Here is a 23637-nt window from a genome sequence, read left to right on the forward strand (position 1 = left end):
AAGACAAAGAAGGGCAAAGGGTCTTAATTCTTATTTGATCTATTCAGCTCACTATCTAATTGCAAAATATCCAGAGGTAGCTTGAAACAGGATGGATCTTAAGAAGCAATACACTGCAATAGGAATTGAGAATTTTCACTCATGCATTCATTCAAAATAATTCATTTAGACTCCACCATCGTTTTCTAACATATAAAAACATCGAATCACAAAGTCATATACCTGAAACTAATATAATATTGTAAGTCAAGCACACTTCAATTAAAAAAAAAGACGGCTATATGTGAGGCACTATTTCAAGCACTATGTTGGGTATGGGGGATGCAATGAACAAGGCAACTGTGGTCCTACTCTCAGAAAGTTTAGTGTAACTGAACAAACAATAAGAATTGTAGAATTTCTAAATGAGTAAACATCAAGTGCAATGGGAGTATATAAAAGGATCATGATTAGAAGAGTGAAAAGTACATTTGGTAACCAGGAAGGAGAGATTTATTTGCTGTGACTGAGCATTACATTTGACTGGCAAGTGCAGTATAACAAGGCATTAAGATAATTTCCATAGATTCCTGTGGCAGAAGACAGCTGGCTGCCTACCAATATTTGTACTTCCCATTCAGAGTGAATCTGTCAGAGAGAATGGCTACCCATCCAGGGACAAAAACTCTGTATTCCCATTGCATCTAACTGTGGCTTTGTGACAGATACCCATCAAGTAAATATGAGCAAAAGTGATGTCATTTCCAGGTCTGGACTTTGAGAAATAAGTGAGTCTTCTCTCCTCTCCCTATTTGCTAGCTGGATGTGGAGAGCTCTGAGACCATATGGGAGGGGAAAAAGCAATCCACTGACCAGAAATGCCTACCCTGAACTGTAACATGACTGAGAAATAAATTTCTATTACATAATACCACCAAAATTCGGGAACTTGTTAATTGCACTATGAACTTAAAATTACAAAGAATAAAATGTCAAGTGCTCCTTGAGTAGACAGACAATTTTCAATAGAACTAAACTTTGATACTATTTTATGCTTTAACTGTGAAAATAATCTACTGTAGCTAATTTATACAAGAAGAAAACAAAGTCAGCCTTAAAGACCCTGCCAAGAGACTTGTGAATTGCGACAGAACTCACTGTATAAAGGGCAAAATTTAGAAATTGAAAAAGTATAAATGCTTATCTATCATGAAGGGTTCATAGTTAACATGGCTTCAGATACATTTAGCTAGAATATAGAGAATATGCTGTGAATTGTACCTGCTTATTAAATCCTCCCTTCAAAAAAGAACTAAAATTAATAGAGCATGAAGGATCATGAAATGAAATGATTAAGATATTTATCAGCACTAAAAGCTTTTTAAAATGCAACATTTCAGATCTAGATTCCTCAAGTTAAAAAAACAAAAACAAAAACAATTGTAACTATGATTGTTTAAACTTGTAGAAAAACATATCTACAGTTAACAACTAGTGTCCATTATCTTATCATCTGTAGCAGATCAATGGTTTTCTCAAATCATCGACACAGGTAAGGAGGGCATGGCAAACCACTTCAGTATTCTTGCCTGGGGAATGCCATGGACAGAGGAGCCTGGTGGGCTACGGTCCATGGGGTTGCAAAAGAGTCAGACACGACTGAAACGATGTAGCATGCACACATGGGTGATGAAATAATGGGAAACTAGTACCATCAATACTCTTTTACTGGACTCTCATGTGCTCACCATCAGGGAAACCGCAAAACATGAAAGGCATAAGCCAACAGGTAAATTTCTAAAGAAAGAGTCTACTAATCAGAAAGAAGAGATAAGGTAAAGAGCCCCAAATGGGAGAAAGCATGACATGTTCAGAAAATGAAAGATGGCCAGTTTGGCCGGAGCGTCACAAGCAAGGATGACTGGCCCGGATTTAGCTGGAGAAGTAGATGAATGCACATCATGTGGAGGACTTTTCAGACTTAATTGTGTGTACAAGAATCCCCTGGAGGACATGTTAAACCACAGATTCCTGAGCCTACCTTCAGAGACTCTGATTGAAAAGGTCTCTAGCGGGATCTGAGAGTTGCTTTTCTAACAAAGTCCCAGGTGAGGCTGATCAGTAATCCACACTTTAATACTACTGATGAGGAGCTTTACAGCTTATAGGTGAGGATAAGGAGTCTGGATACTAACGCAGAGAAGATGGGAGACTGCTGGAAGATTTTGATTAATTGAAGGGCATGATTTGTTTTTACTTTTCAAAAATATCCTTGTTTACAGATTAGAGGTGATGAGACTTATTCATAAGGCTGTCGTAAAGATTAAGAGAGGCAATAGATGTAATATGCCTAACAGTTCTAACACATAAATATGCCTTTTGGATTTTTTCACTGCTTTCTTGCCTTACTATTTTGCTTCAAGAATTGTAAATGAACTTGGAAACTCTATTTTTGGAACTTCAGATAAATTTTCTAAATCAGTCAGTTCAGTTCAGTCGCTCAGTCATATCTGATAATTTGCGACCCCATGGACTGCAGCACACCAGGCCTCCCTGTCCATTGCCAACTCCTGGAGTTTACTCAAACTCATGTCCATTGAGTCGGTGATACCATCCAACCATCTCATCCTCTGTCATCCCCTTCTCCTTTCGCCTTCAGTTTTTCCCAGCATCAGGGGCTTTTCAAATGAGTCAGTTCTTTGCATCAGGTGGCCAAAGTATTGGAGTTTTAGCTTCAGCATCAGTCCTTCCAATGAATATTCAATACCAGTATAAATACCAGTATATTCATTTTCTTTGCTATTGTTAATTACCACAGATATAGTGGTTTAATTCAACTCTACCATGTTGTAGTTCTGGAGGTCAGAGTCCAACATGATTCTCACTGGCCTAAAATCAAGCTGTTGGCAGGCCTGCATTCCTCCTAGAGGTCCTAGGGAATATCAGTTTCCTTTTCTTTCCTATTCCAGTTTCTGAAAGTGAAGTAGCTCAGTTGTGTCTGACTCTTTGCAACCCCGTGGACTGTAGCCTACCAGGGTCCTCCCTCCATGGGATTCCCCAGGCAAGAATACTGGAGTGGGTTGCCATTTCCTTCTCCAGGGGATCTTCCTGACCCAGGAATCAAACCCAGTCTCCTGCATCGCAGGCAGACGCTTTAACCTCTAGAGGCCACCAAAATTCCTTGCCTTGTGGCCCCCTTTCTATATCTTCAAAACCATCACCAGCTGGCTGAGTCCTTCTTACATCCTATCACTCTGGCTTCTGCTTACATTTTAGGAGCCCGATGTTACATTAGGCCCATCTGGAAGATCCAGGTTTCTTTTCTCTCTTTCAGTTAGTCAGCAGCTAGTCTGCAACTTTAATTCCCCTTAGCCACTTGCTATGTAAGGCAGCATACTCTCAGGTTCCAGGGAACAGGACTTCAGCATCTTTGGGGGCCATTGCTCTGCCTACCAAATCAAATCTCAGTGTACTTATGTTTGCATGTTGGTACTGCTTTTCTTTCTTCTCCACCGCTAATGACCATTTGAGCCTCAGGCAAATTAGCACCACCACCAAGTATTTCCCACAGAATTAAAACACCCCTTCATCTGTCCCACTGCTAGATTCTTAGGCTCTAAGGTTTTATCTGCTCCTATCCACACTATCTGATCTTACTTAAATAAGACCTGTGATACTTTTGAAATTGTTATTTTACTTAATTTGATTTTTAAGTGTTTGGGACCAGGAAGAACAGAACAAATCTTTTTTCTTATTTCTGTTTTTCCTAAGAGAGGCTCCTGCGGGGAAAGAAAAGAACCCAAACCACAAGCCCTTACCCAAGCACAACAAAGCTTATATCACAGAGCCCACCTCCTCACCAGTCTCAGCCCCTCTGTTGGACTGACAGTGGCTGACAGCTGAGAGGGCCTCCTGCTTTCCCTAGTGAAGCAGAAAGCCACATCTTGAATCTTGAATGCCTGTGTGAGTCCGTGATCACACCCTTGATGTTACCTTTCATCTCAACAGCTCTCTTGGCTCCACTTGCTCTGAGCAGTTTTAATTTCCTGCCAGCACAGTGGCACAATTTGCTGGCATTTTCCTTAGGATGCTTTTCATCAAGAGCCTAATGAGTGCCTGGGTTCTGGCGGATGATAAGCACGAGGCTGCCAGGGAAATGCCAAGAGGCCCTCTTGGCTCTGGAAGGCATCTCTGCCTGATTTCCCACCTCCTGCTACATGTACGGGCAATTCTCCTCTACTAGCATTGCTCTGACAAACTACCAGTGTATGCAAAGAAACCTGAAAACCACTAGAGCCCAGTACCCTGATACTTGGCTGTGAGGGGTTAAGCAGAAAAAGGCCTTGATGGAACTCACTAAATGGACTTGTGAGCCAAACTCCTGATAATGGATATACCCAGATAACCAAGGTATACTAATGGGACACATCCAGAGATGATCGAAGTTCCACTAATTAAATAAAATGTTTTCCCATATCTAAGAATTTGCTATCTACATCCAAGTGCTTTACCCAAATAGGAGGTTGCTATGTTATTAGCCTAATGCAGTTATAATAATGATTTGCACTTTCAGACTATTACTCATGGGTGCCCTTGAGGGTTTTGGCATATGGGACTCTTCCCTGCTGGCTTGCAGTCACTTTCATTTCCAGCTCCCTGCTCTTCCAGTCCTGTCTTTATTCCCCAAGCACCAGGCTTCCCCTTTAATGTCTTCTTCTTGTGTAATCCTTACATTAGGAGTGATTTCCCCCACAACCCCCCTCTCCACACACACACCCTCACAACTTTCTGAATAGCTCCTTATTTTAAAACCTAAGTTGTCCTTTAAGGCTACAAGTCCATTCAAAGGGCTGGAACACCGACAATTTAGTATCTATATTGTGGCCACATACACAAAAGAGGATTCACAATTATTTGAGAAAGGAAAGTACAAATTTTATTATTTCCCTATAAGGTTGTCTGCCAGTCCCTACCATTTTGTCCTAGAAACAATGAATGTTGTTCACTGCTATGAGAAATTATTTTAAGAACACAGAAGAAAGCTTGCCATGAAAATCATTTTAAAAACTAGATCTAAAGATTAATGGTGAATGACACCAGTATTAAGACCTTCTCTCTGACTTTCCAACTGTGAGGCCCTGTGGGTCTGAGATTAAGTAGAAAACATGGAGATTTGATCTTGATAAAGAAGCCAAGAAATTCTTATTGATCTCATATGTACCACATGTCCAGGCCATCAAAAAACAGTTTGGACCTTCTTTATACCTGCCTCAAAAAATACAACTCTCACAGCAATGATAGATGGGGCTTTGCTCAATATTTTGCTATTCCCCCTTACATTCAGGTTAAAAACCCATTTTCCAGAAACACTGAAAAGTGAGATCAGAGGATGGCTCCTGATGTTTGTTTGCTGTTCAATGGCTCATTTTCCTCCTGACAGTCCTGGTCCCTCACACTGTCAATAAAATCAGAGGGAACAAAAATTTCAGACTTGTGACATGTTCTTCTGACATAAATCTGAAAACTGATTTAATTTGATATCGTGAGAAAGAGAACACACTCCCTGCTTCCCCCATGATTCTTGTTCTTTATTAAGAATTCTTGTTCCTTGTTCACCAGGACCAGATAGAATGTCACGAGTCTTCCTTCATCTTGAGATAAGACTCCACAAGGATGGAAACTTTTGGCAAAAGAACGTTTATACAAACCATTTAACATTCCTCTTTCCTCTTTTTCCTCCCTTTGCACTTTGCCTTTATTTCTCCTTCTTTTCTCTTCCACACATATTTATTGAGTGCCCATTAGAGACTAGCTCAAACAATATCTTTCCAGGGAAGCCCTCTGTGACTTTTTCATTTTAAATAGTGTCCTTGAACTTTTTACTTGCTATCATGTTTCCTTTTTATTTTATTCTTAGCACTTATTATTATCTGATAGTTTCTATTTGTTATCCTTCTTATGATGTGTCTCTTCTACTAGAAATGCAAACTTCTAAAGTGCAGGGAGATATTATCTCTTTTGCTCACTATTTTACCTCAATTCTGAGTATACTGTCTATCACGTATTAGTTTTGTGACACAGATTTTTGAATGAATGAATGAATGGCACAAAGTATAAGAGTATAATGTTGAAACAGAAATGCCCTTTACTCTTGTAATGTTGTGTAGTAGAAAAACATATATGTATATATATTCACTGTAAATTTTGTGCATGTTGTATAGTATATACATATATATATCTTTTATATGTTTTGTTTAGAATACAAATATTTTGGTTTAGTCACTAAGTCGTGTCCAACTCTTTTGCAATCCCATGGACCGTAGCCTGCCAGGCTCCTCTGTCCATGGGATTTCCCCAGGCAAAAATACTGGAGTGGGTTGCCATTTCCTTCTCCAGGGGTCTTTCTGACCCAGGGATCAAATCCTGCATTGGCAGGTGGATTCTTTAGGAAGGAAAGGTAGAAGATGCTGTGAGTGTGCATAACAATGTTATTTTACAATAGGCTGGAGGGGTCAGGGAAGTGTTCCTTGAGGAATTGTCTTTTAAGCTGAACTTGAAAGATAAGCATGAGTTATTAAGCAAAAAGGGAGAATAAGAGCATTCTAGCCAGATTAAAAAATTTTGCAGTTCCAATGAGTAGAAAGAGGAAGTTTATTTAGAATATTCTTTAAAATCTTTTACCTATTACTTTGAGTATTAGAATTGTGCAGTTAACACAAAAACCTACAATATTAAAAAAAAATCCCCACAGAGAAAACAGATATCAGTAATTAGCGTTGTTGAAAAGATCAACTATATTATGACTGATTGTATGCCATGCAGTGAGAATCCTGATAGAATGTTATGACTGAAATACCTCCTCATTCCCTATTTCACTTCAGCAAATGTGTATTGAGCAGCTATTAGGAATCAGCCATTGAATTAAGGTTTTGGAAGACAGAGATTAATAGCCCAAATGTTTGTCCTCAAAAAGTTATTGGGAATAATGTTTCAACCAGAGACAGAAGTATGAGTATGGCACAGTAAAACAAATGGACATGTGTACTAGGCTGGAACGTCAGGGGAGACTTTCTAGAAGATAGGATCCATAAACTGAATCTTGAAGGCTAAGTAGAAATCAGAAATTTAAAGTGAAGTGGAGTAGGCAATGTGGAAGGGTATAGTGAAAGAGAGAATGGCATGAGAAAAGATTTAGAAAACTGGAATAACAGGACATGTGTAGGGAGGAGCAAGTAATTTTGCATAGCTATAGTGTGAATGGGTTTCCCTGGTGGCTCAGCAGTAAAGCATCCTCCTCACAAAACAGGAGATGCAGATTCAGTCCCTGGGTTGCGAAGATCCCTTGGAGAAGGAAATGGCAACCCATTCCAGTATTCTTGCCTGGTGAATCCCATGGACGGAGGAGCCTGCGGACTACAGTACATGGGGTTGCAAAGAGTTGGATACAGCTGAGCAACTGAGCATGCACGCATGCACATATGCATATGTAATAAGGTATTAACGAGTGTAAAGTTCTCTTCTACTAGTTGTATTAACGTATACAGTTTCACATATAGTTATTATGTTTCAAAATTTTTTGTATTATTCCCCTACTACAATAAAGGTTCTTCCTATTTTAATGAGAGCTGCTGCTGCTGCTAAGTCGCTTCAGTCGTGTCCGACTCTGTTCAACCCCATAGACAGCAGCCATCAGGCTTCCCCATCCCTGGGATTCTCCAGACAAGAACACTGGAGTGGGTTGCCATTTCCTTCTCCAATGCATGAAAGTGAAAAGTGAAAGCTGGTATTATTTTATTTATTTTTTAAAGAGAGCTAACTAAACATGTAGAGAGATAACCAGAAGACAGAAAATTACACATAGAATTTTAAACACCACCTAAACGTTTTGTTTATTCCTTCCTTTACCTCATCCCAATCCACCCTGGCATAATAAACTATGTTTATTAAACTAAGTAACTAAACTCCAAGTAGGTAAGAATTCAATATAGAAAAAGACTGGGAGTTTATAAACCAAGGATGAAGATTTATCAAAAAATTTAATGAAGTCACTTCTCCTTCCTTCTACTCCTCCCTCAGCCTTATCTCTTAGTTATTTTTTACTGGCTGAAAACTGTAGAAACTCACAACTATAAGACTTCATTACTTTTAGAGAATACACTATGGTACGTTTACTATAAATAATTCACACCATACTACACTTGTCAAAAAGAATGAACAAAGTATATATCATGGTACAGGAGCCTTGATTTTTATTGTTTTTGCTCACTTACTCACTAATTTTCCAACTGCAGCTCCCTGTCACTGTGAATTAGAGTAGTTCTGCTGTATACAAATATTGTATTCTGGGTAATTAGATATTGGAATAGGAGCCTCTGTAAATTACTTTAACTGGTGTCAGTACTGAAGCAAATAAGAAGTTTTTAGTTCTGTTTCTGGTTTGGGTTATTTTCTGACCCTAAACAGCCTGACATAAAGAAGTGCTTTTCTTTATCAAAGGCAGCCTTTTCAAATCTAACTGCCAGACACACTATTGAGCTATGTGTTCAATTCTAATTGGCTGAGATCTTTTCAATTCGGCAGTTTCATCTTTAATGCAATGGATGTAAGATTATGTGTGGCTCTTTTCAATGAGTTTTCCATACTGGTGATTAGGGCAGAGGATTTGGACATAAGCAGGCTGCTGGCTATTTCTTCTGGCCAATTTAAATTGATTCATACAAGTCCTTTGTACCCCAGGGGAAGGGCAGAACAAATCCCAGTGAGTAAGCCAGATATGGCTACTCTCAGAAGAGTGAAAAAGAAGAGGGAGGACAGACTGGGGAGAGGAAGCACTAACTATTGTAAAATTGGAGGTCTGAGCAGTCTGGCAGAGAAATATTGAAACTTAACCAGTAGGCTTCTGTATAGAACCAAGGTCACTGGGAAAATTATTTCCAAAATTGATTTTGATATATTTAGGTTAAAAGGACTATGTAAATAGAAAATATTCTTCATACTTGATCCCACAGGGAGCCATAGTGAGCAAACTCTTTTCTAAAAGTATTCTAAAAGACAGTAGATAATTATTTCAGAACTCCAAAGCAGCTGTAAATATGTGATAACAGAATAGTAGAGCGGGTCAGCTAACAATTTTGTTTGGGACAGATGCAAAATTGGCCTTAGAATCACTCAGAGATGAGTGCCTTTCAGAAAGTCTCCTGGTTTTCTGTTTCGAAGCTACACTAGGAGGAGCTATTCAAACAGGGCACATCCAAAAGTAATCCTTTTCAAACAGATAGACTCTGGTTATAAAGCTCTTTTCTGGGTTTTCTCTTTTAAGGACTGCATAGGGTACAGGCAAACCATGGTGGGGTCACCTCTATTATACATCATCTCTATTTCATGAAGAAAGAACTCCAAGTTAAGTTTTAGTGCTTTTTCAACTCCATTTCCAAGCAGCTCAGAAAATCCTTGGTAAGCCAGATCAATTAATTTGGTGACTCCCTCTCTGAAGGAGAATGTAAACTATTTATCCAAAGAAAACAGGGACAGTGCACTGCTGACAATATTTTAACAAGGACATTTCAATCCTCCCTGAACACATGAAAACAAAGAAACGTTTCTCTAGCAAGAGAAAATAGCAATAGTTTTATTTTGTTGCTTTGACTTGCTTTGCCCTAGAACATATGCAAAACATCCATCTGTCTCCTGAGTGGTAACATTCAATTTGTTAAAATTCATAGTAATAATGAAATGCAACACTGATGCCTGACACATTAGTTGAACAAATCAGGGTGACAAAGTATGGCATATGTTGCAGAGACCAGTGGGTAAGTCCTCTAAGCTAAAGGATTTTTGTTGTTGTCTTTTGGTAGGAAATCTTAGGAGCTTGCACAATGATTCAAGGTTTTATAAAGTGTAGAACTCCACAGAAAATAAAAGTAAAGCCAGTTTTCAACCATCATTCTCAATCAACTAAAAACAAACAAAGCCAAACCCTGTGAAGAGCTGGCTGCAGCAGCTATTTTTGAGCTGTCTGCCGAAAGACTAATGCTTTGTAAAGTCTTCCTCTGAAACTCAGATTTCTTGAGAGGTGTTATCAGAGAATCACTGGAATTAATGCAACATAACTAGAACTTAGTAAGGCCTCTTGAAGTTTAAGAACAAGTAAAATTTTCCAACTGACACACAAATACAAAACTACCTGGACTTCCCTTTATACAAATTAGAAGGCGGTTATACCTAACAGAAATGTGCACAGATATTCAACAAAAGATATGTATGTGATATGTACATGTATAACAGCTGTGTTCCTAATAGTTCTCAATTATCCGAATACCCTGAAACAGCAGAATAAATAAATTTAATATAGTTAAAAACAATACCATAAAATAAGAATGAATGATCTGGAGCTACATTCAACAATATGGGTGAATCTCGGAACTCATTGGGCTAAACAGGTCAGACATTAAGACGTATACATCCCAGCATGTCATTTGTATTAAGTACATGTGTGCATGTTCAGTTGCTTCAGTTGTGTCCGACTCTTCGCGACCCTATGCACTGTAGCCTACCAGGCTCCTCTCTCCATGAGATTCTCCAGGCAAGAATACTGGAGTGGGTTGCCATGCCAGGGGATCTCTAGGCAACCTTCCTAAACCTGGGATTGAACCCGCATCCATATTAAGTACAGAAAGAGGTAAAGCTAATCTATGCCTCAAGAAGGCTATGATACCATTTTTGGTGAGTGAGCTGAAGACAATGTCAGTGGGGCTTCTTGGTATGGATCATTCTCAGTTTCTTCATCTGAATGCTTCGTGAGTTCAGTTAGTGAAAATTCTTTGAGCTATAATGTGCAGACGTGTGTTTATATGTGTGAGTATCTGTATTTATACAATACTCAAATAAAAAGTAAAAACATAACAGGCCTATATCTTAACTCATGCCTTGTTATTCCATGTCTTTTTACTTTTCTTTTTTGTAAAGTAATTTGTATATCATTTCCTCACTAGCAGTCTTCAGACCTATATGCTTTTCTTTCTCCTTGTCTATGTGCTTACAATAGCTCTCTATTTCTATCCATCAAACCTCATCTCTCCTTTCATTAATGGACTTTCACGTCCTACTTCAGACAGAAAATATTTTAGATCACCTTGACAGCCTAAGAAATCTTCCAGTTTAGTAACTGTTCTTATAAGCATGGTGTTCTAATACTTAAAAACATAAGAATGCTTCTTTACATACTTTGAACATCCTAATAAGGCAATGCAGACATCAAAATCTGATATATTTTACAGTATTTAGTTGTATCTCTCTGATTTCAATACTGTCCCATCTCACCTGAAGATTTAAACTCTGTTTGAGTTTATGTGTTTATGTAGAGCTCGCTTAAGTGGTATAATATATCTCAATAAAAATGACAAAATGATATTTTACCTTCTGATTGTCTCTAGTTTCCTTTCCCTTAAAAGGAAAATTTATTAGTTTTCGTTTTCATTCTTTGTTTATGGACTACTACTATAACCACTACTATCATTGCCAAAATGCCAAGTATTAGGTATTTATTTTGTGCCAGTCACGTGATAAGCAATTTGCACATATTATCTCATTTAATCTTTACAATCTTATGAAGTTGCTACTGTCTTCATTTTTCAGATGAAAAAACTAAAGTTCAGCAAGTATAAATAACTTGTTTAAGATTAGCATTATAGTTTGATTTAAACCCCATGTTCTTCCAACCCAAGCTTTCACCAATTTGAGCTCAAATAAGTTTATACTTAAGCACTGAACATTGACTCCCTTACTTTTTCAAATACGGGCATTGTTAGCAGGGTTAGATATGACAAATACACGTTCATTCTTTCTTTGCATTAATTTAATTTTAATAATTCAAATCCATATCCAAATTCTTCCATATAAGAGGTAAAGACTAGCTCTACATCTCCTCTAACAAAGTAATTAACGTTGCCTATCACAGTTTTGTTTCTCCAGGAACTAGAAATGTGACAGCTCCTTCTCTCTTCAAAATGCCAATGCCAAAAGTGCCTTCGGCTCACCTGCAGCCCTGAAGTTGCCTTCCCTACTGTACTCTTTGATCCACATTCCTAGTGATTCAAATACAATCTCCAAAGGAAATGGGAGTATACAAGTCACGGAAGCAAAAGAACTATTGATGTAGTGACATCAGCAGTGCTCACAGTTCAATGTTATCACTACAGCAATGCAATGGTGAAAAATATACCTTTTTCATAAGCCCACATCAAACACGTCTGCTCGTCTTTTTCACCACTAGATCTGCTTGGATCACAAGCTACCAGATTCATATCAGCTCCATTATCCAGTAAGAACTGAACCAGGCGAATGTGACCATGGTAGCAAGCAGAGTGCAACCCTGTAATAGAATAAGAATGAAAATATGAAAGGAAAAAGGGGAAACTGAACCCCAATTTTCAAAAGATAGTCATTACCACATAATAGCATTGTTGCCAGAGATAAATAACAAAAGTTGAGTTCTCTGACAGATAATTAATTCTATCTTTGAGAAAAAAATACATACTTTAAAGAAGTATCTGTTTGATATATAGAGAGACTACTTTTGCTTAAGCACACTTTTTAGTATTTTTACATCCACTGTAATTACCAGAACAAACATTAGCATCTTTGTATAAATCAAAGAATAAAGACCTCAAACAAACAAAAAAAATTTGTTTCAGCAGCAAACCGAGGGTAAGACAGTGTGATCAGTGTGCTCCTGATGCAGGTCATAATGGATGCATTGACTGTAAATACTTTTGCACAAAAATGAAACTGACCAAAGGTCAGTCTGCTTTCTACTATCACCAACGCATCATCAATTTAAAAAATGTCATTGATAAAATATTCCTCGTCACTGGGGTTGACCACTGCCACTGCTCCCCTCCCTCTTGACAATACTTCTCTTGAGCACGGATATGCATCAGAAACTGTTGTTCTCACCACAGTCTTACCTGTGTGTCCATCCCTTCCTTGGTGGTTGACGCTTATGACATTCTGATCAAGAAGAAATTTAACCAGGTCAATGCTCTTGCCATAAGTACAAGCACTGCAAAGATATAACACAGGGGAAATAGAAGGCCTCTCTTATGGACTGAATGTGTGCTCTCCAAATTTAATATGTTGAAGCTCTGACTCCCATAACCTTACAATGTGACTATAATTTAAAGAGGTATAATTTACAGAGGTAATTAAGTGAAAGTGGATTAATTAGAGTGGGCTGGGCCTTCATCAAATATGATTGGTGTCCTTATAAGAAGGAAAGATTAGAAGATTAGGACAGGGACAGAAGGACAGCTCATGAAGAGACAGAAAAGAAGGTGACCATTGACATTCCAAAGAGAAAGGTCTCAGGAGAAACCAAACCTGACACCTTGATCTTGAGTTTTCAGACTCCAGAACTATAAGAAGATCCATTTCTGGTGTTCAAAGCACCTAGGGCATGGTACTTAGTTATGGTGGCCCTAGAAAATTAAAGCAGCCCTGATTTACCCAGGCTATTTTAGATGCTGGTGTTTACATAAGAGTGCCAAAAAGCCAGAAAAGAGAGAAGGAGGAAGGGAGAGAGAAGCAGGGGTGATAAGAAAAAAAAGCACAGAAAGCAATGCAATCCTGAAGATTCTCAAAGATGAGCCTTTAAGAAAGGAGCTGTATAAAATTTCTAGCATTTTCTTATTAATTATTAAATAGTTCTTATGATATGACTTCTTTTCTAGGCATTCTGCAGGGAAACTGAATGGAATGAAGAAACCCAGGAAGGTTCTGAGAAATTTAAATGAAACATTACACTTGTGATTGCATCTGAAGCAGGAGAGACAGCCCTGTGAGATCTGATGCTAATTCCAGGTAGGTAGTGTCAAAAATAATTTGAACTGGAGGACACCCACTCAGTGATGACTCCAGAGAACTGGAGAACTGTTTGGTGTAGAAAACCCTTATATGCAGCTGGTATCTTGTGTTTGGAAGTGAGGTATTGTGTGTTATGGGACAGTACAGAAAAACAGGGTTTTTTCCTTCCAGATTTGTTCCAGAAGACATTGACTGAGTCTTACTATTTCCTCTTCCTGGGATGACTTTGCCTAAATCCTTCTTCTATTGTAGAATTTTATTATTTTCTTTAAATAAATGCCACTATTTATCTAGTTGAACTGATGTTCCCTCTATGAAGTCTTCTCATGGACCAAAAGTTGAGTTCATTGTTATCTCCTCTGCTTCCTTGTTAGTTCAGTTTATGGCGCCTTTCATGTTGTGTTATGGTAATGGATACACCTGTGTGTGCTTTGATGCCTTACAACAGAGTTCCCCTAAGGAGGGAAGGGATTGTTTCATGTCAATGTTCCTACCAGCGACAACACAATATAGGTCCTTAATAAGTCTTTCTTGAATAGTTGAGTGAATAAAGTCACTATCAGTGTAATAGATCCTATCACCATTAGTTATTTGTATTACAAATAGGACTCTTAACACTATACTTTTAATGTTTGTCTGAATTCCCTCATTGTTTCCTTTCAAAGTAACTATTTACAGGAAATTATAAGTTCTGAACATACATACATGTATATATATATATATGCGAGTGTGTGTATACAAATGTGTGTACATATAGCATATGAGAATAAAAACAGAAATGTACTGAGTGCTATGTGCAAAGCACTGTGATTTGTACATAGAAAAAACCATAATTGTAGTGAGCTCTTCATGTAAAAGGAGTGTTTTTTTTAATAAATATGTACGTAAAATGAATAGAATAAAAATAATATGTTGTTCCTAGTAGCCACAGGTTTGCACAAAATAAAACAATTGAGTACATACTTTTAACTCACTTCACTAATCTCCTTATATGCAGAGTACATCATGGTGAAATGCCAGGCTGGATGCAGCACAAGCTGGAATCAAGACTGCCAGGAGAAATATTAATAACTTCAGCTATGTAGATGACACCACCCTTATGGCAAAAAGCAAAGAGGAACTAAAGAGGCTCTTGATGAAGGTGAAAGAGGAGAGAGTAAAAAAGCTGGCTTAAAACTCAACATTCAAAAAATGAAGATCATGTCGTCTGGTCCCATCACTTCATGGCAAATAGATGGGGAAACAGTGGAAACAGTGGTGGACGTTCTTTTCTTGGGCTCCAAAATCATTGCAGATGGTGACTGCGGCCACTAAATTAAAAGACACTTGCTCTTTGGAAGAAAAGTTATGACCAACCTATGCAGCATATTAAAAAGCAGAGACAATACTTTGCCGACAAAGGTCTGTCTAGTCAAAGCTATGGTTTTTCCCGTAGTCATGTATGGCTGTGAGAGTTGGACTGTAAAAAAAGCTGAGCACCAAAGAATTGATGCTTTTGAACTGTGGTGTTGAAGACTCTTGAGAGTCCCTTGAACTGCAAGGCCATTAAACCAGCCAATCCTAAAGAAAATCAATCCTGAATATTCATTAGAAGGTCGGATGCTGAAGCTCAAGCTCCAATACTTTGGTCACCTGATGCGAAGAGCCAACTGATTAGAAAAGACCCTGAGGCTGGGAAAGATTGAAGGCAGGAGGAGAAGGGGATGACAGAGGACTAGATGGTTGGATGGCATCACCGACTCGATGGACATGAGTTTGAGTAGGCTCCGGGAGTTGTTGATGGACAGGGAAGCCTGGTGTGCTGCAGTCCATGGGATCACAAAGAGTCGGACATGACTGATCAACTGAACAACACCACTAATATTCTCCTATGGACAATCTTCTGAAGGTGATGATAATCCTCAGATTATAACTGGTTTCAGTGTGTGCACAGAGTAGCAGAAGGATTTGAAAACTAGACTGAGGTGTCAGCTTCCATAAGAATGACCTATTGGAAAAAGTGGACTTAAGTACCTCACAAATATCAGTTCTCCCGATTGCCCCCTTTGGGGACAAATTCCACGATCCACTTTGACTGAAGGCATGATCTAAAGAATCCATGCATCTGTTCTGTGACAGAATGTGTAGAAAACAGGCAAAATATTTTGGTTCAAAATGTTCAAAATAATATGAACATGAAGATACATAAAAACACAGGATTTGGAATTAGGCATTTAATCAGAGCAGGCAATGGCACCCCACTCCCGTACTCTTGCCTGGAAAATCCCATGGACAGAGGAGCCTGGTAGGCTGCAGTCCATGGGGTCGCTAAGAGTGGGACACAACTGAGAAACTTCACTTTCACTTTCACTTTTCACTTTCATGCACTGAAGAAGGAAATGGCAACCCATTACAGTGTTCTTGCCTGGAGAATCCCAGGGACGGGGGAGCCTGGTGGGCTGCTGTCTATGGGGTCGCAGAGTCAGACACGACCTAAGTGACTTAGCAGCAGCAGCAGGCATTTAATACATAATTTTCTAGCCATAAGAATCTTCGGCAAGTTAGTTTTCTTGAGCCTCAATTTTCTCACTGGTAAAAAAAGGGATAGTAAATCCAACTTCATAAAATGGTGATGAGGATTAAATGACATAATGGATGCAAATCACCCAGCACATATTCACTGTTCCATAATCGGAAGTTGTCTTCACCTCCCCTTTGGCTGACCTCTTTGGCTGGTAAGACAAATCTGGAAATCCAAGTGAAATTTGACACACTGATGCCTGAGGCAGAAGTATAAGCTTAATTTTAGTTCAGTATTAATCAGTAGTTAGTCTCTCATTTCTATTATTCACCAGTAAGGTACAGACACTATATAAATAACACAGTAGTGTCAAGTACATGTTTTAGGTGTTACAAACCAGCTGGGAGATCTGCAATATGTGGGTGAATGTATCTTATATTCAAGGTTTACTCAATTTGAATGACTATGCTTTTATTTAATAGGCAAAACAGTAGCCTGTTAATGAGGGTTTTAAATTATATGAATATCTGCCTTCCTTTGGGACATTTTAGGGACCTATGACTCTTAAGTTTTTATCAGCCCTTTTCTTCCCTCTCTCCTTCTCTTTTCTTTCTTTCTTAGTCACAACTTTTCCAAACCTAGATGCTCCTCCAGTGTGCTTTTCCAGAGCTCACTCTAAAGGACTCTAATGGATTCCTAGCAAGGAGTTAATGCCTTCTTATGTATCTCGGTGGCCACCCTGACTAAGCTCTTACAGGCTGACAGATGGATGTCTTAGATAGGTAGATACATCTGCACATAAGGTTTAAGTGGCAAGGAAAAAAAATGTCACTTTTGATGCTGATGAATTCTAGTAATGAGATTCTTGGAGGAGGAGGATTATGGGCACTGCTCCTTTTGGCAGCTTTCTGCAGAGTGGAATGGAATAGAAGCAATATGCTTACAGATGTTGACATGCCTGTTGCCTTGGCAACATCAGCCCCTGTCTTTGTGGCTGCTGCCAGCAAGGCAGCATCTGGCTCCAGCCCCATCTGTTGTACTGACTGCAGCATCTGCCTCTACCTTTTCTTCCGTGCATCTAGCTTGGACTTCCTATCCTCTGCCCACCCTCTGCTCTTGCTCTCGGATTGTAACATCTGCCACTATTCGTTCTTGCTTTACGTACATGACTTCTAGTGTCAAAGAGTACTCGCTTAGTGGCAATTGTGCTTAAATATTCCTTTACCTGTGAAAAGCTGTTTCACTGAAGATGTTTTCTTTAGTCAGACTTTCTACTCCTGATATTTGAATGATTTCCTTGGCAACTTCAAATTTGCCATTGTAGCATGCCCTAGAGATAAAGAAAATATTTTGAGAATAGTAGGAAGGTACACACAGTATACCTGGAGTACCTATGGAACGATACATAATACTCACAGGTGCAAAGGGGTGTCTCCATAGATATTGACAACATGTGGCTGAACTTCTAAATCACTCTGGAGCAGGTACTTCACTATATTGTGATGTCCAAAGCGAGAGCAGAAATGGAGTGGAACGTGATCTTCATTGTCCTGAGCATTTACTGTCATCAAAAGAAAGATATGTTTTCTAGAATTCTCTATTTCTCAACCTCCTCATGTGTAGTATCAGGAACTTTTCTAAGTACCTGAGAGACTCCTAGAATTACCAATTAATGACAACAATAAAGAAAATTAAGTGCAACCGATTAAAAAAGTTATGATTCTCTTCTATAGCCTATTACCACATGAAGCAGGCTTTCTTCTAGCTCCCATAAATCTATGGAACACTTCTAATCAAATCTGCCTTGCACAATGAAAGAGTTCAGGAAACTATTAAGTATCTAAAAGGTACTCATGGCCTTATTTCCACAAGTACCACTGTTCAAACTGATTATCCTTCCATCCCCCATGGAAGATGTTAAAAAGTTCAGACTCTGGACAGAGCATCATTTCCCCAAATTTTGGCCCAATATATTAGCATGAGGCCTAGTATGCTGTATGTTTATGGTGCTATTTAGGAGGTTCTGATGTTCCCTCAACTGAAAAATGTTATACTGTAGTACACAAAGCATGGTATAATGAAAAGGCAACAAGTGATTCAGACCTCATTAATTGTGTTACCCAAGACAACTGTTTAACATTAACTGCAGTTTTAAATTGTCCAATCGGTAATGATCATTTGACTTTTTCTTTGTCCAATCCAGCCTTATAGCCTCTTCTGACATTTAGGGAATTCCCTATGTTGAAAGTGCTAACTAGATAACAAAATCACATTTTATCATAGAAGCTGCAAAAATGCTTTCCAAGTCTCCTTTGCAGTTAGGGCACAGGATTAGCACAGGGTGACCATATGTCCCAGTTTAGTGTTCTTACGCTAGCATAGTTTTTAATAGCAATACTTTCGCACTCAACCATGCCATGGTTGGGTGCTTATCTGCAGGCTCTTCTATTCAAAATGTTACTTCAGACTCTTACATCAGAGCTCATGACATACAAAAGCAGAGTCTCATCTGTTTTGGGAAAGTAGCAGAGGTGGAATAGCTCCATCTAATTTCCAGTACTAGTGTTTCCAGCCACAGACTGGGTACCCTGCATTGTTGGTGCCAGAAACACAAGTGCTGGTGTGTATGTTAGCAGGGGCGGCAGTGTGCCTTCAAAGGATTAATTTGGGGAGTGTGGTTCTGGACACCATTTCTCACTGTGAGAATGCCAAACCCAGTTTTCTACTCTGTTCTGGGGAAGATTCTACGATAATTGATACAATGTAATATATTTCCTTCATGTTTAAATTAGCAAGCATTAGTTTCCAAATCTGGCAAATAAGAACACCTGACTGACACAGTCATTCCTCAACAAGTAATAAATGATCAATATGCACCAGCACTGTGCTAGGTGTTGTGGATATTGATTTCTTATCAGTGGATGGAATAACATTGTTGGGCAGCAGAGATGCTGAAAGGATTAAAGGAGATAATTTTGGGAAAGTATCTAGCATGATGGCCGTCACATATTAGACATCTAATAAAAATGTCTACTTTCCCTTTTTACTAATTTCCCTCTTAGAAATTTACCAAATGCTAAGGCCATTAAGGTATAAATGCATAGAGTCTATGCCCTCAAATAATTTACAATCTAGTTGAATAGTCAATAATTATAGGCTTGAAGTAATACAAGTCAACACCAAGCTGCTAAATTTTGGATTTGCTTTAGCACAATTTTTAAAATTAAAAATAATCAGATCAACTGCTCTACAGCCACTTTTTGTTATTTTATTACTCTGTCCATCTGTATAGAGGGCTTTATTCAAAATAGAAAAAAAATAGCCCTTAACATTCATTTTCATTATTATATGTAATAGAAATCATCTGTTGAACCAAAAAAGTTTATGGGAAGATTTTCTTTTAATAATAAGCAATAGGAAGGAAAAGAAAGGCAAGATACTAGTTTATTTTTTCAAAGTTCAAATAGAATAATCATTTAACATCTAATAAGCACTGTAGGCCTTATAGCTGCTATATTTGTAGACAATGATTCTTATTTTATTGTTCTATAAGATCTTAAGCCAAAAAGAAATCTTTAACAAAGTTACTGAACTCCTCCTCTCAGGGCTGTTATTGAAAAATGAATCTTTGAATCTTTTATATTAATGAGTGGCTCAGAAGGACACTCTTCCTTCAGAAGAATGTGCCTGGGTGTTTTGATTATCTTCCTTTTAAAGATTCTTTTTCTTTGTTCATATTCTGTTGGAAGTCAGGGAAAGTCAATACCATGAGTCAATGCTTGAGAACAGTAGGGAGCCCAGGGAATCAGGAGGTCACATGAGGATTCTTGAGGTCCAGAGGGGACATTGTAAAACAGAATAAAGCACAATATTCCATTAATTCATGATTTTCCTTTGGCCATCTCTGGTCCCACCCAACATTGTTCTCTAGTTGAATCAATAAACTTCAAAGCAGATTATTTCCTTGATAAATTATCCTCAGTAGCCTGGACATTATTCCCATCAAAGAAGATATTAATACCAACCAAAGGAATAAGCCAGGAGAAATCTGGACCAGATGCAGAGTTTATATATTATATATAACTCCATTTCTGCTTCAGCCATTCTGATACCTTAATTTTTTCATAGACCAATTTGCAAAGATAAAAAAATACATATATTATTATTATTATCTGAGGAAAACTGAATGTATGATAGTCTGTTTGCTCTAACTTAATACATAATTTAGAGGTCTAAGTAAAGGAAAAATTTAAACAAAGGAATACATGTAAATCATTATTAGAAAAATATGTGGTCACTAGTCCTCTACCTTGAAGAGCATATGTGTTCAGTAGTGTATTTTGAAAGGAAGAGTAGATGAATATGTAGGTAGATGGATGCTACTTCCTGCTTAATTCTGCTCATTGATCTTAAAGATAGAATAAACGCATTAATGTTAGCACATCCCAATAACTCAACTTGCAAATGTATCTTAAATAATTTTTCAGTGTGATAATAAATCTGTGTGATAGTTTTGACAAGATATATTTTTTAAAATAAATTACTTGTCTTTACTGACCATGTCCTAGAAACTTTTGTGACTTTTTCTGATATCCATGTCCATGTTAACAAAATTATATCTTCATCAGATGACAGAAATTAAGTTTCTAAACTTAAAATTTTCCATTTTTAACTGTATCTCTATTTTTACAAATACAAAAAGAATTTAACTTTGTATCTATATTTTTACAGATACAAAAAGAACTGTATCTCTATTTTCTTTTTATGGAGTCCAGAAATATTTGATCTTTTCAATCTCAATCAACAAGCATTGTGTTTCTCCTTTTTCATTTCCCTACAAGGTATAAAGAAGACTAGGGACTTAGAACATATGTGACTGAATAGGTCAGTCTCCCAAACATGCTGAACATGCTTTTGGAATTATATTTTGGTTAATTTTATAACCTTAATTTATTTTCATTTGTGATGTTCTGTTACCATGGGAACATAATGTAAATACCAGATTTCAAATTGTGCTTCTTTTGGGGTCATTCATTTACTCCTCCCCTTATGTCCATTAACCACAGGCAAGGTTCAAACCTAAAATAAATCATCTGAAGGCTTAGATATATTTTAGAGTAAGTGAACCAGCTGATAATAAATCTTGTGCAGCATCCACTAGCACTAAAGATTTTCTGGTTTATTCTTTGCAATTGGTTTAAGTGCAAAAGGGACTTAAATATCAATTGTGTATTAGAAGGAAATACAATGCTTAAAAATCTGAGTCATGTCTCTTGATTTTTTTTTTTTTTAAATGATTGAGTAGGAGGCATTAGAGTGCTTCTGTGAGTCAGAAAGAAAATGCTAAAAATTATATCATATGATGCCGGTATGTACTGGGAATACGGGTGCAGCACACATTTCAATGCCTTTTGTAGAAGAGTTCTTTGATCCTGGAGACATGCTGATCATAAATGACACTCATTTTGACACCACTGAGCTTTGGAGTTGTTCAGAGGAATAAAAGGCTGAGGTTGGCATTGATAATAAAAGGAAGAATGTGAGCAGTTCCTGACCCGTTGGAAAAGTGAGGCAGTTTCAGAAACAATTACGTGCTCAGTGATTCACACTGGTGTACTTCTGACTATTCTAAAACAACAGAATCAAAGAGAGGTCCAAGGAACAGCGCTCCTTGCATCCTGACAACACAGGTTGTTTATGATAATGCTATAGAAAAATTCCTGAGTTACTGTACACTGGCTCAGAAAATGATAGAAACTACATTTCTCAAACATTGCCAAATGAAACGGTCCTGTTTCCAACATGGAAATGAAACTGCCTTAGCCTCTTGCCACAGTTGTCCCTGGGAGCCTTTGTGTTTTCCTTATGAGTAGATGGAAACATCGATTAGTTTTATTAACTGAATATCAGTCTCAACCTTGGACCAAGGAAATGGCAGTTCTAGAGCTTTGACAACCTTGTGCTTTTGGAAATGTGCATCATTTCTGCTGCAAAGGCCAGCAGTTCTTACAGCTGGGCTTTTAATTAGGTCTCTTGAGGGTCAGTGGAAGAAGACTGGATATGCCTGAGAGAATTTAACAACAAGATATAACTCTGAGTGAATCTGTGTCAAGAAATAAAGTTTGTGAGGAAGATAAAAAAAGAGAAATAAAGTGCTTTTCTTTAAAACTTTCAATTTTCCAAAACACATTTTGTGATTAAAAAACTAAAAAAGTTGCAGAAAATTTTATTCTATTAAATGCATCTAAAATATTTCTGTGTATTCTAAAGCTTTTTTCCAAAACTGATCACACTCTAACTCTATTTCCATTTAAAATAATAGTAGTCTCAAATACTGAGGTGGATGTGGGGAGTAACATGGAATGCTTATATATAGCTTTGGGAATGAAAAATAGTGTAAATATTTTGGAAAGCTGTCTGAAATTTCTCCCAAAGTTAAACATGTATATGACCTTTGATTTAGCAATTCTCTCTCTCTCTCTCTCTCTCTATATATATATATATATATACACATATATCTTCATTTTCTAAAACACAGAAAAAAATTAACCTATGGCAATAATAGAAGCCAGAATATTGATTACCTTTGGTGGTGAAAGCTATTTACTAAGAAGTGGGCACAAAGGATCTTTCCAGGTGAAATATCTGCAACCTTCCAGATAAAAATACTATATCTTGGTCTTGGAGGCTTTTGTGTGGGTGTATTCAAAAGGGTGTATTCAATAACTGAGTATTAAGTTAGGATTTGAGAATTTTGCTACATGTAAGTTTTACCTCAATTAAAAAAAGATTAGTGAGTAACAACAAGTAGGAAAAGCTTAAGAAAACCCCTTACTTTTATGGTCATACCTAATATATTAAGTTGAAATAAAATATGCAAAGAAGGATTAACATATAGGTTTAATTAATATATTTAAAATAATAAATTATGACTTGAGGTACAAATTAGGACATGAAAACTAGAATTAATCAACTTCAAGATTATTCTCTAGTAAATAAGTAAAGTAGAAGAAAAAGCATACATAAAGTAAAAGACTGCAAAATTCTTCTAACCATAATCTTACCATCTGCTTTGCTGCCTTCTTCCACCAAGAGTTTCGCAATATTAAAGAATCCTTTTGCAGATGCTAGGTGGAGGGGCCTATCTCCAACTTCACCACTTACATTTACATCAGCACCAAATTTCAAAAGGAGGCGAGTTACCTAAAGGATCCAAGCATTTGAGATTAGTGTCAAATGTCAAATAATAATGCAAAGCTTTCAGCAGTATGGAAGGAGACATATCATTAAGATGTTCT

At 37.6% G+C, this 23637-nt stretch overlaps 1 protein-coding gene across 1 annotated transcript in view; it reads right to left on the bottom strand.

Moving 5' to 3' along the window:
* The window catches only part of TNNI3K (TNNI3 interacting kinase), a 351856-nt gene that overhangs the window by 225361 nt on the left and 102858 nt on the right, over nucleotides 1–23637 (bottom strand). Inside the window, exons 7-11 of the mRNA XM_070367853.1 lie at nucleotides 23404–23542; nucleotides 17756–17900; nucleotides 17565–17669; nucleotides 12945–13039; nucleotides 12200–12349 (exon numbers count right to left, since the gene is read on the bottom strand). Coding sequence (XP_070223954.1) covers nucleotides 12200–12349; nucleotides 12945–13039; nucleotides 17565–17669; nucleotides 17756–17900; nucleotides 23404–23542 — 634 coding nt within the window. The remainder of the gene's footprint in view (nucleotides 1–12199; nucleotides 12350–12944; nucleotides 13040–17564; nucleotides 17670–17755; nucleotides 17901–23403; nucleotides 23543–23637) is intronic.

Source organism: Bos mutus, chromosome 3 (genome assembly GCF_027580195.1).
Source record: "Bos mutus isolate GX-2022 chromosome 3, NWIPB_WYAK_1.1, whole genome shotgun sequence".
NCBI classification, from domain to species: domain Eukaryota; kingdom Metazoa; phylum Chordata; class Mammalia; order Artiodactyla; family Bovidae; genus Bos; species Bos mutus.